The following is a 15,441-nucleotide window of genomic DNA, read 5'->3' as shown; positions in this document are numbered from 1 at the left end:
CTTCACAGATAAGAAAAAGCTAAAGGAGTTCATCACCACCAAACCAGCATTATATGAAATGCTGAAAGGTATTCTTTAAAAAGAGGAAAAAGAAGAAGAAAGATAAAAATTATGAACAACAAATACATATCTATCAACAAGTGAATCTAAAAGTCAAGTGAATTAAAAATCTGAGGAACAGAATAAACTGGTGAACTTAATAGAATCAGGCATAGAATGGGAGTGGATTGATAATTCTCAGGGGGAAAGGGGTGTCTGTGTGGGGAGTATGGGAAGAGACTGGGCAAAAATCATACACCTATGGATAAGGACAGCGGGGGGGGGAGGTAAGGGAAGAGGGGGGGGTAGGAACTGGGTGGTGGGGAGATATGTGGGGAAAAAGGAGAAACAATTGTAATCTGAACAATAAAGATTCATTAAAAAAAAAAAAAAAAAAAAAAAAAGAATGAATCCATACCACTTTAAGACAGACATTCCACAATTTAGTAACAAATTAGCTATGGAAACAAAAGTACAGAATTCAAAGCTGTTCCAAGCTCTGGAGGGTCTAGAACAATGAAGTCCTCACTGGAACAGAAGCCTTTAGAGATATTGGATTTGATGTGACAGTCTCAGAGGGACAGTTTGTAACTTGAAGAGTACATCACAGCTGAGTGGCCAGAGGTCAATCTCCTTTATGAAATGATTTCTGAGGTACATGGATGAAAAAGGAAGTTATATTAGCTAGCACATTTGCTATAATCATAAAAACCAAAATATGGCTTTTTTTCACTTTATTAGTACTTATAAAATAAAAACAATTTGTGAAAATATTTCCCTATTCAAGATAGAGAAACTACAATCTTTGCAAAATATACACACCCATAATTGTTACAATACATATCCTTGTATACCCCTTGGACATTAGAAAAGCATTTAAGAATCACACCCTATAAAAGTTGGGAGAAAAAATGTTTTCCCCAACCTTGGTCATATATGTAACATTCAAGTACTTAAAACTACATTGTTGAAATAAAATGCCTCTAATTTCCAGGATCAAAGGGATGTAACTTTCAAGGCCCCATAGGTTCTTTTATTTGTGCAAAGTCAAGAACCAGGACAGGGTTCCCTGAGCGTTAATTTACCTTAGGTAGGTCAAGCAGTGGTTTACTTTCCATACTTTATCATGGAACTAAGGGGGTCGGGGGAATAAGGCCATGGAAACCCATCTCAGGCAGGTCCCCTTCCTAGCATTCCTATCTATGTAGTGTGGCTCCTACAAGAGGATTTTTAACCATTGAGCTCTAAAATGCTGATTCTGTATTATCTAAGATACTTCCAAATGATGCTTTTGCAAGTCTAAACTCCTATATTGTGAACTAGGATAAAGTTATGATAGTGTGACTCCCCTAAATAGACTTCATTTAGGGTTTGTCAGGTGGGGAGCATTTGGAACGATCAGTAAACCAAAATATTCCCTCTTGGGACTATTGGAGAAGATCCGTTCTTACTAAGGCATAAACCTCAGAAGCCAAGTTCCTTCTTACTTTGGAAGAACTGTGACCAAAGGATGGGAAAGAACCTGTAATCTTTCAAATCTGCAGGCTTAAAACAATAGACGCTACATCTGACAAAGAGCTGGAGCCCATTATAGCTTCAGCAATAAAGGGTTCATTGTTACAAAAAAATCATTTGCATGCATTTCCCACTTTCTGATTAAATTCCAAGCTTTCTTAATATTCAATTATCTGTTTAACAACAGAGTATTGGCTTGCTGAAGTTCCAGATATGAAATGTCATTTTATTTCATGACACTAATATCATGATGTAGCTTTGACATTTAATATCATATTGATATACTAGAATTAACAGTGATTATTTTTTTCTATTCAAGAAACTACAAAAGTCAACCAACCATGGAATTCACAGGTCTTTACATTTAACATATAATATGAAGCATTATTACAAATAATCCCATAAGGCAAAAAGACTATAAAAATAAGTTTAATAGGATTGCTGAACTTAGAAAGTTGTTTTAAAAATATATATTCCAAAATTCTCTAAGTATTTGGCTTAGAGGGTAAGGAAGTTATCTATTAGGATGAACCATAAGTTAAAAGGTAAGTCTCTGTCATTTCAAATGGTTCAATCTAATAAATTCCTGAGAAATTTTCATTTGGCATCACACTATAAATTCAAAGGAATTTATAGAAAAACCACATTTCTAATGAGGAGAAAACACTTTAGGATAGAAATGGCACATTGGCCATGCCACGATTTCTTTCTTGTGATTAAAAATAAACAACTTAGTGTGGTTTAAAAAAAAAACAACGCAAAAATCAGAAGACAATTAAAATTATAGAATGACAGTTATAGTTGCTAATGCCTCTGAAAGAGAAACTATTAGTCAAATTTGGTGATTTAAAAACTTTTCAAAAAGTTTACATATAAAGAAGTCTGGCATTAAAATGAAAAGGCACAAATATGGGTTAAAAGAATAATAATCATTTACAAAAGCCTTGAAAATAAGGCTCATTTATTTGTATTTTAACACCATCAAGTAGGCACCTATTACAAATTTCAGCTTTGGCCTCCTAAATGGAATTATGTTTCAAATGAATTTTCAACATACTAATCATAGCAGCATTATTACCAGTAAGTTTCTTAGCCTCTACACTGCTAAAAGAGCATCTAAAATTTCCTCCCAACATAAATCCCATCATTACAAAAATATACACTTAACTTTGAGTTCGATCCCCACCGATGTTGCATAAGGGAGGCAACTAATCAATGTTTCTCTCTCCCCCATTCCTGTCTCTCTAAAAAAATTTTTTTAAAAATCAATAAACATATCCTTCATGATGATAAAAAAAGACATACCATATTCAAAAATGATACTTAAACTATGAAATTTATTAACTATAATCAATTAAGTAAATACCGATTTTCCAGGTATGTGCATATGTGGTGTTTGTACTCGGTGACGGTGGACTTGTAAAAAAAATACACATTCCCGCAATGATGCTTCATGTGGAACCCTGGCACCATTTACGAATGGCCGCTCCAGCACTACTGGCTACTACGCAGAGCGCGCCACCCACCGTCCACCACGTTGGTACATCAGACAGGAAAATAATCTGAAAGATAAAAGCAAAAACCACATCCATAGTCTTCATTAGTGCCACTAGCCCAGCTTTTTCTATCTGAAGGGCTTTGGTGAGAAACACCTGACCCCCAAAACCAAACAGCCCGATTAGTAGGAGAAAGAGCCTTTCTATCCCACAGTTCGGCAGCCTCCACATTCCAAATACAAAGAGGATGATGATGGACTCCAGGAGGCCAGCCACTATGTAATACCAGATGGTCAAAAAATAGTCCACAGATTTCCCCATTTTTCTGAGGATAACGAGAGTCAAGGCAGAAAACACAGCATGTCCGAGTGATGCGAACGTGCCCTTCAGGTGATCTGAGTAGCTTCCAGTCACCTTTGCAGCGTTGGAACCAAACAGAAAGGGCGGCCTCACGATGAGGATCACTCCGGTGAAGGCGAATGCAGTGAAGAGAAGATTCCAAAGGCTGTATTTTTCCTTGAGAAATATGCAAGCAAATAGAGACGTAAACACTGGACAGCTAAACGAGACCACCGTGGCATCGGCGAGGGACGTTGTATGGAAAGCGTAGTATAAAAGGATCATGGCGGTAGAACCGAGAACTCCTCTGAGAATGAGCAAGATTCGTAGATCTTTTGGGCCTATAAACCCAGTTCTGGAAATTCAAATGAAGGAATGCATATTAAACGAAACTTGCTATTTGTTTTTAAACTATAATTTTTAATAAAGTATTATTTTAGAAGTCTTAACTATCAAAAAATAGGGGAATAGCAAATTAAATATGATAATGTCCACAACTACTATATCCCTTTAAAAAATGTTTTCTAAGTATACCTAACGACATTAAAGTGTTCACAGTATAAGCAAAAATAATACAAGAGAACTACATAAACAGTATCATTTAGTAAATAGATATATATTGTTTCTTTCTTATGTTAGATATAATTTGCTACATGTATATATAGAGTGTCCCCCAAAATGTATACATACTTTGAATAATTATAAAGGCAGTGTTTATTAAAATACATTTCATTTTGAAAATGTAACAAAAATCAGCTGTTAACATATTAATACAGTTTGGGGGGGCACCCTGTATATGCTTGCAAAAAAAGACAAAGGAAAATATACTGAAATGCTCATTGTGGTGAGACCTCATTCTAGTATAGTAATTTTCCTTCTTTACATTTATTTTCCCCAAATTTTCTGTGAAATATGTAAATATATGAAAGCGTGTTACTTTGATAAGAAGTACAATTTCAAGATTTAGCTGCCCCATATAAGAAAACTTGGTCATGGACAGTGTGCATTCTTATGAGTTTTTCTATAAAAGCGGAAGCAATGCTACATGTTCTGTAAGTCTTTGAATGTGAGAGAACTTTTCACTGTTCTCTTTAGGAAAAGAGTTAAAACACACTGAAAAAGAACCTGCAGTATTCAGTAAGTATAACTGCCATCTAAGTTTTTTCAATTAAATATTTACTAAACAGAGTTCTGTGTTAGTTCCTGGCTAGGTGCATCTTGCTGATCTATGTTGGAACTGGACATCTTTAGGGCAGCATGTAGGCCAGACATGGGGACCCTGGGTCTCTGGAGTCCGAAGTAAAAGTGTGGTCACCTTTGGTCCATACTTTGAGAAGCTAGGAATCTTCCTCAATAGTGAAATTTAAAATGGGTCGAACTAAATTATCACCAAGGATTTAAGAAAATTCTTCCAGTGCCTTCCCCTGACAATACTTTTATTCCAAAATGGGGAAGATGAACAATATTGACCTTAGCAAATTTTAACCTTTTTCACCAAACCCTCAGTATATAGACTGAAACAATTCTAAGAGAATATGCACAGTATTATAGATATAAGGAGAGTTCCGTGGCAAGCGACTGAAGCTTTTAATTTGGGGTTTAAACATCTTTGCCAAAGAGAGAAAGAGCCAGGAAGCCACCAGGAACCAGACTGGTCTCTTTTTCCCAGGGTTCAAAGTACACAGGGGTGTACAGAGGTTATAACAGTGTGGGAGAGGCATGCTTTTAACCTGGGGAGGGTGTGTGGGGGGAGGGGGAACAGAATTCACATGAATGAGGAAGATGGGATGGGTGAGATCAATGCTACATTTTTCTGATCTATAATAATTCCATTTGATTCTTGTAACCACAGGCAGGTAGAGGATAAATATTCCCTTCAGTTTACAGATGAGGACACTGAATATGGAAAGCAGTTACAAAGCCCCTCAAGATTACCTTTCCCCTTTCCCACAGCACCTTAGACCTAAATATTACTATGGTAGCCGCCTCTCTGCCCTTGTAGCAGAGCAATCTATTCTACCTAAAGAAACCTCTGACACTGGGAGACAATACCACATCCTCTTGTTTACTTTTTCTTCCAAATACTAGTTATACCAAAACAAAGAAGGGAAGGTGGTACAAGATGAGAGGAATTATACCAGGAAAGTTTTGTTCTCAAAATGAGGGTGGAGAATAACTGAATCTCTTTATCTCCCTCTGTTGGGCATGTTGTGTGTGCTTATGAGCATCTGATTTAGGTGGGATCCTTGTGACTTTTCAGTAATCAGAGCCAAAGGGTGTAGGGACTGGCAAATCTATGACAGGGGCCGGAACCGGTTTGGCTCAGTGGACAGAGCGTCGGCCTGCGGACTCAAGGGTCCCAGGTTCGATTCTGGTCAGGGGCATGTGCCTTGGTTGCGGGCACATCCCCAGTAGGAGGTGTGCAGGAGGCAGCTGATCGATGTTTCTCTCTCATCGATGTTTCTAACTCTCTATCCCTCTCTCTTCCTCTCTGTAAAAAATCAATAAAATATATCTTTTAAAAAAAATCTATGACAGGGATTAAAGCAGATACTATAGAGTAAATTTGAGCAGGTCAAAAGATTTACAACCATTTATTAATATCATCTACTTTGCAGTTAGGAAATACTTACTTTCTGTATATTAAGCAAGGGATAACGACTAACATTTGGAACACACATCGGAATGCACTAATTTCTACAGCATGGAGGTCTTGCACTTTTTTAACAAATAAAGAGCCCACTGAGAAAAGGAAGGCAGACAATAATGTGTAAAACAAGCCAAGTCCAGGACAGGGTGCTTTCTTCTTGGCTTCTGAAAAAGATTAAATTCTGGTTAGTCCTTACTTCCAAGTGTATGCTTTATCATTTTCAGTTAGAAACTGAGAAAAATGGGACAGTGTTAATGGCTAACAAGCTGCAAATATTACCTCCTAAGCATGTCTATTTTTTGGATTGGAAACATTTTTCCCACCAAAAATGAAGAACCACAGAAGAAGGAAACAATTTAAACTTGTGTTTTCTTAAATGCAATTTCACCCTATAAAATGGATTTCCTTTAATTCGCTGAAGAGACATCCCTCACCTACAAGTCAAAAGAAGTAAAAATAGTAGAGAAGTCTTTTAAGAAATGCTTGTCAAGATGGCTAGAGAAAAATGCTTCCAAATGATGTTTTGTATCATCTCACTGGTGAACTGTGCTTTATGAAGACAGTGATCTTTCCTGGAAAACAGTTCATAACTGCTCTATGGCTACTTGTTGATGAGCTGACTTCCCCCACAAGCCTGCGAGCTCCTCCAGGGCTGGGGCCTCAGCGGTCTTGTTCATGCCTGGCACATGGAAGACCCTCAATAAATATGTGCTGAATGAAAGGATGTGAGAGAATCTCCTGGAAAGATGCAGAGTGTAAAACACTGGCAACAGCATGATTTAGGAAGGCTCTGTGTTTTGTTAATTTCAACCATTAGTCAAATATTTGAACCTCTCATGGTTTACAACATATCTTTCATTTAGAGCATAAACTTTCGAGGACAAGGGGGGGGGAGGGGCTATATACCCTTCTGACCCCAAAGTGCTTTTTCTTTTCTTTTTTAATCTTCCCCAAGGATACTGATGAGAGAGTGCAAGTAAGAGAAAGAGAATGAGAGAGAGAAACATCAGTGTGAAAGAGAAACATCATTCGTTCAGTTGCCTCCTGTACGCACCCTGAATGGGGATTGAACCAGCAATATAGGTATGTGCCCTGACTGGAAATCAAACCCACAACCTTTTGGTGTATGGGAGGATGCTCCAACCAACTGAGCCTCCCAGCTAGGGCCCAAAGTGCTTTTTAAAAACATTTTAAAATTAGAATTGTCATCTAATACCAACTTCCTGGTTAACCTGAGCCAGGACACTTGTGCTTTCTCTAGGCCCATGATCGGCAAACTGCAGCTCGCAAGCCACATGCGGCTCTTTGGCCCCTTGAGTGTGGCTCTTCCACAAAATACCACTGCCTGGGCGAGTCTATTTTAAAGAAGTGGCGTTAGAAGAAGTTTAAGTTTAAAATATTTGGCTCTCAAAAGAAATTTCAATCATTGTACTGTTGATATTTGGCTCTGTTGACTAATGAGTTTGCCGAGCACTGCTCTAGACCATTAAGTATTCAGTCTATTAATGATAGTCTAATTGAGCCTTAAACTTCTATTTAGCCACTTCCTCTGTCTTAGTTGCTTAAAACAGGAGTACAACCTGCTTTCAATCTCACCTCCTGGCATTCAGGAGAGCAAAATGGAGAAGGGTGAGCAGAGAACTCCCTAAAAGTCCACACACTGAACTCACAGAAAGGAGAGAATAAGAAGTAAACTTTACTGGCTCTTATTTGCTAAGAGCACGGCAGAGCTAAAGGATGTGTGGGGGTCAAAGAAAAAGAAAAAAAAAGAAAAAAAAAAGAAGAAAAAAAAAAAAAAAAAAAGAAAATAAAAAAAAAAAAAAATAAAGGATGTGTGGGCCCATGCAACTTGTAGTAAAACCAGGATCACCATTCCATCTAGGAATGTACAATGTATTCTTCCACTATAGAACGGTATTATATAATGATATATATGTGGATGTGGATGTGGATGTGGATGTGTGTGTTAAAATGTCCTTCCATTTTAAAGGCAAACACCAGGTAATGTACTTTAAGGTCCTAGTGTTAGATAGATATCTTTGCCCACTAGTGACACATTTGCAAAGTGTGATGATGCAGTCTTCCTGGTGGCATTCTACAGCCTGTCCTTGGCAGTAACAGATGCCATTCTGGTCAGAGACTTCACCTCTTCCTGTTCTAGGTGCACAGCTGAAGAGAATGAGCTGTCATGTTACAGATTTTACGTTGTCTAAGTGCCAGTCTCCACATTTTGTTCTGTAATCATGTGCTCAGATACTGCAGAACAAACTACACATACCTACTCAGCCCATGAGAAGGAAGCTTTAGAAGACTGCTAACTTAAGCACCGCTCAATACATGTTTTGGCTGCAGTCAGCCTTAGAATTTAGCTTCTGAAATTTCAGAATTCAAGTCCAAATAAAATAGTTTTTCTTCAAAGAAACCCAACCCATACATACATAGAACCTACACTCTCAGAACAGAATGAGATCAAGGAGAGAAAACATCTTCCTGGTGTATATTTAAAGGATCTTCTCCAACCTAAACTTCTCAATTTTTCTCCAGAAATATTTTAACATGCTATTTTAACTTTTTGAAGACTTAATTCCACATCCCTGGCTCTGATTATCTTTTCCTTAAGACACATTCACTCACATATTTTCTTGCATATGAACTCTTACGGCCCATGCTTCCCAATGGGGACAGGGCAGTTGGTACAAGGCCAGCTGAACTTGATTATTTGTTAATGGGGGTGAGAATTGGCTCTACACAGGCAACCCTCAGTCTCTTACTGAATAATAATTTCAATACTCTGTCATGGAGATGAGCAAGAGTAGCATAATCCAGAGGCATTTGCTTATGTAATAAGCTTCCAAGTTCATATCCCACTATAAGCATATCTATTAATTTGGTGACTCTAAATAACTCAAATTAATTGGACATAGTGCAACTTCCTGTGTTAGAAGAAAACAGAAAAGTTGCTCAATTCTCTAATGTCTGCTTTAAACTGGTGATTCGAAATCCTGGTTGGGAATTAGAACCAACTAGTAGTAACTTTTTAATTTTTTAAAAAGTCTTTATTGTTGAAAGTATTATATATGTCCCCTTTTTTCACTTTTGACCCCTTCTAGCCTGCCCCTGCCTCCCACCCTTGCCCCAGGCCTTTGCCATACTATCAACTGAGTCCATGGACTATGCATATATGCATGTAAGTTATTTGGTTGATCTCTTCCCACCCACCCCACCCTAAAACTTTAATTCCCAAGCCCTGCCCTAGACCTATTGAAACAGGATCTCTGTAAACTGTACAAAGCTCTACTGGCTAGAGAATCACAGTTAAAGAACTCATTCCTTCCAGGGGAATGCAAGGCACAGACCCAAGACAACTTCTTGCTTCAGTCTAAGATCCACACAGCCCCTCAAGAAAATAAATAGATGTCTTAGGGTAGTTGTATGTTGTCTGTGAGGGTTATCCAAGAATGTAAGAAAAATTGGTAACAGTTTCAACCTGAACTTGAAAATGAGTTTTGTTGAGGTAACCAGTTGATTCAAGAGGCTAAAATGATATTGTCACTAAGTTCAATGACAACAGTACTGTGGTTTAAAGTGTTTCTGTGGCAATCCTGTTTCTGGAATATCATCTGGTCCCCTTTTAATAACTATTGCTAAGCCTTATTTTTACCAACTTTCTTTGAAGTTATAAGACTCCACAAGATTCTAAGCGCAATCACTTATATTGGTTTGTCATTTTGCCACGTGCCGCCTGAGTGAACAGTGTTCCTCTTCCATTCCCAAACAGGGGAAACGTTTAAGAGTTTGCAAAGCCCGACTCTGCATTCCATCAGAATGACATTTAGCCATAGGGTGATAAGGTGAGAAACTGACCTCTTCAAGGTCTGCACATCTGGCCAACCCCGCTTGGGGTAACTCCTGCTCTAGAGAGAGGCTCTACCATGCATAAAGGAATAGAAGTCTGTTCATTTCTGTTAGCGTTTAGGACAAAAGTGGAGCAAGAGTCATTTTCCTGGAGTTTATCTCTCTAAATTGGAGAAAGGGCATACAGAGAGGAGGGAAGCTGGGGTGCAGCAAGACACATAGGAATCCCGAGTCACACTTAGGGGAGGTGACCCAGAAGACGAGGTGGTGCCGACTGTGTAACTGTGTCTGGAAAGGGCATCTGCTTATTTCCCTCTTCTTCCAAGCAGCTGCTCCAAGTGGGTGGTGGAGTTCAAGGAGAAATGTGCTTGAGGCTAATAGAAAGGGCCCTAGGCTAGGTTTCTAGCAAGCTGGTGCTGCAGGGACCTAAGCCAGATCTTCATAAAAACAAAAGAGCCCAAGCCCTCCCTTCCTGGGCCTCACTTTCCTCTTTTGTCAAAGTAAGGCGTTGCAGGAGATCATGGGTTTTTCCCACGGGGTCCTTGGCTTGGGGGACGAGTCCCTGAACCCCTTAACCTCATCAGTAAGAGTATCACTCTGCCTTCTTGTGCATCAGTTGCTATCAAGTCCTCCTAACCCCAACTCTGCCTTCCCAAGATTCTGGGACAAACATTTTTTAGACTCGAAAGTTTTTCAACTTCCTCTTCAGGGTACACCGTTTACCACCGAGATCAGTTTTCATGGTTAGCTTCCTCCCAGCCACGGCCGCTGTGGGATGGCCTTTCTCGCTGACCACCCAACCTCCGACCTCGGCCGGGAGCGCCCAACTGCAATCTGACTCCACCGACTTGCCCGCAGCACTTTAATTATAGGAACAGTTGAACAGTTTTAGAATCCCCAAAGAGTTCCAAACAATCAGAAACTTTCTCGGGCTTCGCGCCCGCGGATACAGGGGACTTCTGCTTTGCTGCCCCCAGGTGACAGCTCCCAGGTTTTCCGGGGCTCTAGGCAGGGCAGAGTAAGGGGTCGTGGTCCGCAATGCGCCCCGCGCCAGCGCTCGCCCGGCCCCCATGGGCGAGACCGGCGCCACGGTCCGCACCCCGCACTCACCGGGCTGCGTGCGCAAACCGCACGGCGAGGAGCGGCACAGCCAGCACCAGCTGCGGCCCGGGGTTTCCACTGCCTCCGCCGGCTCTTCCCTAGGGGCCGGCGACTCTTCACTGGAGGACGGGGATGTGTCGGTTTTCAGCGGCAGCCCGGGCTCCCGCAGCTCGGCGACCCCGGTGCTGCCGAGGGGCCGCATTGCGCGGCCGGCGCTCTCCCCGCGGCCGTCGCAGCGTCTGGCGCGGAGCTCGGCTGCCTGGCTCTTCCGGCGGCGGGGCGGGGGCGCGCCTGCGCGCGCGGCCCTCCTGTGCCTGGGGTAGGGCTGTCCTTCTCCGCCCTCCCACCTCCAGCTCCTTACCCTCCTGTGCTGCTGGAGGTCAGCCAGCTCTCTGATGGGGCTATGTTGGCCACAGCTGACCCGAAGGCGTCCACCCCTCTGCTGCCATCTGGCTAGACTGGCCAGAGGTTTGGAGTCATCTTTCCCAAGACACAGTGGACCCTTTCCCTTGGGCAGGCCTTCAGGAGGTTAGGAGGGTACCCGTTTATTTATTGCTGTGGCGCCAATGTCCCTTCTCGAAGCTTTGTCAAGCCCTGTTTTCCCCATGACTCATTGCCACTTACCCATGGAGGGTAGAATGTTACTGGATCTAGGTCTTGAAAAAGGGGGTAAGGGATTTGCACATAACCATAAGGAAAATATATCAGTACAGCTGGGGTAGAACCCATTTATATGTCCTTTGTAACAGTAGGCACTCGTTATTGGTCCTGATGTTGTAGGCAGTTAGATGTGAGCAGATGGAGGAGACTGGGCCAGGTACAGACGAAGGTAACCAGGGTGGAAAGCCCTAGGTGCCTAGCAAGGGGCAGTCAATTGTAGGGTGGGGCCTCCTCCCGGGGTAACTTAGTCCTTTCCTAGCAAATCACTGGCCATGTGGTTTGCACTCCCTGACCTTTCCTCTGTGGCAATAACATCTAGGCCTCCATTGTATTTCATCTCCCATGTGCCTGTAATAATCATTTTGCATACCCATTCTTATTCCTTTTGCCTACCTCCCTGTATAATCCTTGTCCTACCTCATATAAGCAGCTGGCTTATGGAGGGTGGGGGATCGCAGAGCAGATTTTTGTGGATGACCTGCTGCTCTCCCATACTGCTGGCATCCTATGTAATAAACCTATCTAATAAAAGAGTATTATGCAAATTGACCATCACTCCAACACACAAGATGGCCGCCCCCATATGGTCAAAGATGGCTGTCCCCATGTGGACATAAGATGGCCACCACAAGGTTGCCAGCAGGGGAGGGCAGTTGAGGGTGATCAGGCCTGCAGGGAAGGGCAGTAAGGGATGCCCAGGCCAGCAGGGGAGGGCAGTTGGGGACAACCAGGCCTGCAAGGGAGGACAGTTAAGGGTGACCTGGTAAGCAGGAGAGAGCAGTTAGGGGCAATCGGGCTGGCAGTGGAGCAGTTAGGCATCGATCAGGCTGGCAGGGAGTGATTAGGGGGTGATCAGGCTGGCAGGCAGAAGCAGTTAGGGACAATCAGGCAGGCAGGCAGGCGAGCGGTTGAGAGCCAGCAGTCCCGGATTGTGAAAGGGGTGTCCAACTGCCCATTTAGGCCTGATCTCACTGGACCAGGCCTAAACGGGCAGTCGGACATTCCTCGAGGGGTCCCAGATTGGAGAGGGTGCAGGCTAGGCTGAGGGAAACTCCCCCCTCTCCGCCCCCGTGAACGAATTTTGTGCATTGGGCCTCTAGTCCTATATAATAAAGAGGGAATATGCAAATAGACCATCACTCCAACACACAAGATGGCTGCCCCCATGTGGTCACAAGATGGCCACCACAAGATGGCCAGCAGGGGAGGGAAGTTGAGAGGGACCAGCCTGCAAGGGAGGGCATTTGGGGGGAACCAGGCCTGTAGGGGAGGGCCGTTGGGGGCAACCAGGCCTGCAGGGGAGAGCAGTTAAGGGTGACTGGGCCAACAGGGAGGGCAGTTGGGGCGACCAGGCCTGCAGGGGAGGACAGTTGGGGGTGACCAGGCCAGCAGGGGAGGGCAGTTAGGGGTGACCAGGTCAGCAAGGGAAGGCAGTTAGGGGCAATTGGGCTGGCAGGGGAGGGCAGTTAGGGGCAACCAGGCTGGCAAGGGAGGGAAGTTAGGGGTAACCGGGCCAGCAGGGGAGGGCAGTTAGGGGTGACCAGGCCTGCAGGGGAAGGCAGTTTCGGGCAAACAGGCCAGCAGAGGAGGGCAGTTAGGGGCAATCGGGCCAATAGGGGAGAAGTTAGGCATCGATCAGACTGGCAGGGAAGTGGTTAGGGGGTGATCAGGCTGGCAGGCAGAAGCGGTTAGGGGAAATCAGGCAGCCAGGCAGCCAGGCGAGCTGTTGAGAGCCAGCAGTTCTGGATTGTGAGATGGGCACCAGATTGGAGAGGGTGCAGGCTGGGCTGAGGGACACCCCCCTCCCCGTGCACGAATTTCGTGCACCAGGTCTCTAGTTATTGGAATAAATGCTCATATATTATTCAGCCCTGTCTCTGCTTAATTGGCTTAAGTAGTGACAGGCAGCCCAGACCCATTGGTTGTCTGGTTTCAGAATGGCTTTAGTATTAGAGTTTATATATTCCCTTTAACTTCCCCTCTTCTGCTGATCTTGACATATAAATGGTATCAGTTATAGTCATTCTTTTATCTTAACTAAGCCTATAAGAGCCATGAAAACATAAAAAGTAACTAGTATGCCCTAACGGGTTTTGCTCAGTGGGTAGAGCATCAGCCTGCGGACTGAAGGGTCCCAGGTTCAATTTTGGTCAAGGGCATGTATCTTGGTTGCGGGCACATCCCCAGTAGGGGGTGTGCAGGAGGGAGCTGATTGATGTTTCTCTTTCATCAATGTTTCTAACTCTCTATGCTTCTCCCTTCCTCTCTGTGAAAATCAATAAAATATATATATTTTTTTAAAGTAACTGGGCCCTAACTGGTTTTGCTCAGTGGGTAGAGCATCAGCCTGTGGACTGAAGGGTCCCCGGTTCAATTTTGGTCAGGGGCATGTATCTTGGTTGCGGGCACATCCCCAGTGGGGAGTGTGCAGGAGGCAGCTGATCGATGTTTCTCTCTCATCAATGTTTCTAACTCTCTATCCCTCTCCCTTCCTCTCTGTAAAAAATCAATAAAAAATAAAAAAAAGTAACTGGTAAGAAAAGTATGGACCAGGCTAGAACTGGCTGTTTGGGCTTCATCGAGCAGGTTTGTGGTATGATTAAGTTCTTTGAGCATTGTTGTTTCAAGGCCTGATACCAATGACATTGAGCTGGTGAGACGTGGGTTTCCGCACAGTGTGAAGGATGGGGAAATCCTGATAACGGGGGAGACCAGCTCAGAGCCTACTGTAGTGGTCTAGTGACTCGAGGCAGAGGAGGCAGAGGGGAAAGATTGATTAGGAGGTGGAATGGACTAGGACTTGATGGGAAAGAGTATTGCTTCTGTATGCAAAATCATGCAGTGTTACAACGGAAACTCCTCTGCTTCTGAAGGAATTGGATCCTCCAGTGAGGACAGCACCTCTCACTATGATGCCAGGTAACCACAGACAGGGTGGCACTCCCATCATTCTGGTGTTAAGATGTGAGAAGGAAGGTGAAAGTAGAGGACAGCTGGGTTCTAGAATCCTTATTAACAAATGAAAGTCCAAGATCCTCACCATCCCAGTGGTGGCAGATGGAGACCTCCAGGTTCCACAGGAGGAGTTAGATTCCTGATTTCTAGTACTGTTTGCCAGTCAGGTATGCAGTTGCATTACAAATGTAGTGTAGTGTAGTGTAGTGTAGTGTAGTGTACACCTTTGATAGTGGTTTTCTTTTTTGAAATGCAACTGCCTCACTTGAACTTTGAATGCTGAGGCATACACTTCAAAGATGTGTCTACTCCAGAGACAGCTATCTGGAATAAACACATAGCCAACCATAGAACTACATAAAGAGTGAGGTCACCTCCTGGTCCTGAGGCTCCTTTGTTTTAGAGATCTTGGTTGATTTCAATAGCCAAAATCATTTGTGCCACTCCCCCCCACACCCCATTCTTCACCAATAAAGAGTGACTCCAGAAACCCTAGGCCCCTAGTCTGGACTCCAATGAAAGCAGGATGCCAGGCCCTGTGTACGTGCTCTCTTTCTACCTGAGACCCCACTGTATGGTCTCCGATATAATTTCCAGGCCCTGTGAGTAATTAACCTTTGTGGGTTTTTTCACACTTTCCTGATGGTTATTACTGAAGGGTGTCTTGCAATCATAATAAAAATTATAAGAGCCAAACCAACCACAACGCTGTATATTGATAGGCTGAGACCAGCACAAAACAGTGAGTCTTATAAATCAGGAACTGTCTTTTCCTAGTATGTCTCTCTGATTCATACTAGACTAGTATCTTGGTATTGATTTGAAAGACTG

At 43.2% G+C, this 15,441-nt stretch overlaps 1 protein-coding gene across 2 annotated transcripts; it reads right to left on the bottom strand.

The window, feature by feature from the left end:
- Positions 1–466: 466 nt before the first annotated feature.
- Positions 467–11,250, bottom strand: LOC129152105 (solute carrier family 35 member G1-like). Of its 2 annotated transcripts, XM_054729359.1 has the most exons (5): positions 11,005–11,250; positions 6,023–6,203; positions 3,465–3,744; positions 2,921–3,116; positions 467–688 (listed from the first exon to the last, which is right to left on the bottom strand). In XM_054729359.1, the coding sequence occupies exons 1-4, from the start codon at positions 11,195–11,197 to the stop codon at positions 3,006–3,008; spliced, it is 765 nt and encodes a 254-aa protein (XP_054585334.1). In that variant the 5' UTR covers positions 11,198–11,250; the 3' UTR covers positions 467–688; positions 2,921–3,005. The 2 variants fall into 2 exon arrangements, with proteins under 2 accessions (XP_054585334.1, XP_054585333.1); XM_054729358.1 differs by having other exon boundaries at positions 2,921–3,744.
- Positions 11,251–15,441: the final 4,191 nt, after the last annotated feature.

This window comes from Eptesicus fuscus, chromosome 17 (assembly GCF_027574615.1).
Source record: "Eptesicus fuscus isolate TK198812 chromosome 17, DD_ASM_mEF_20220401, whole genome shotgun sequence".
Lineage (NCBI taxonomy): Eukaryota > Metazoa > Chordata > Mammalia > Chiroptera > Vespertilionidae > Eptesicus > Eptesicus fuscus.
The sequence above is the reverse complement of the archived record's forward strand: the minus strand, read 5'-3'. Positions and strand labels throughout refer to the sequence as shown.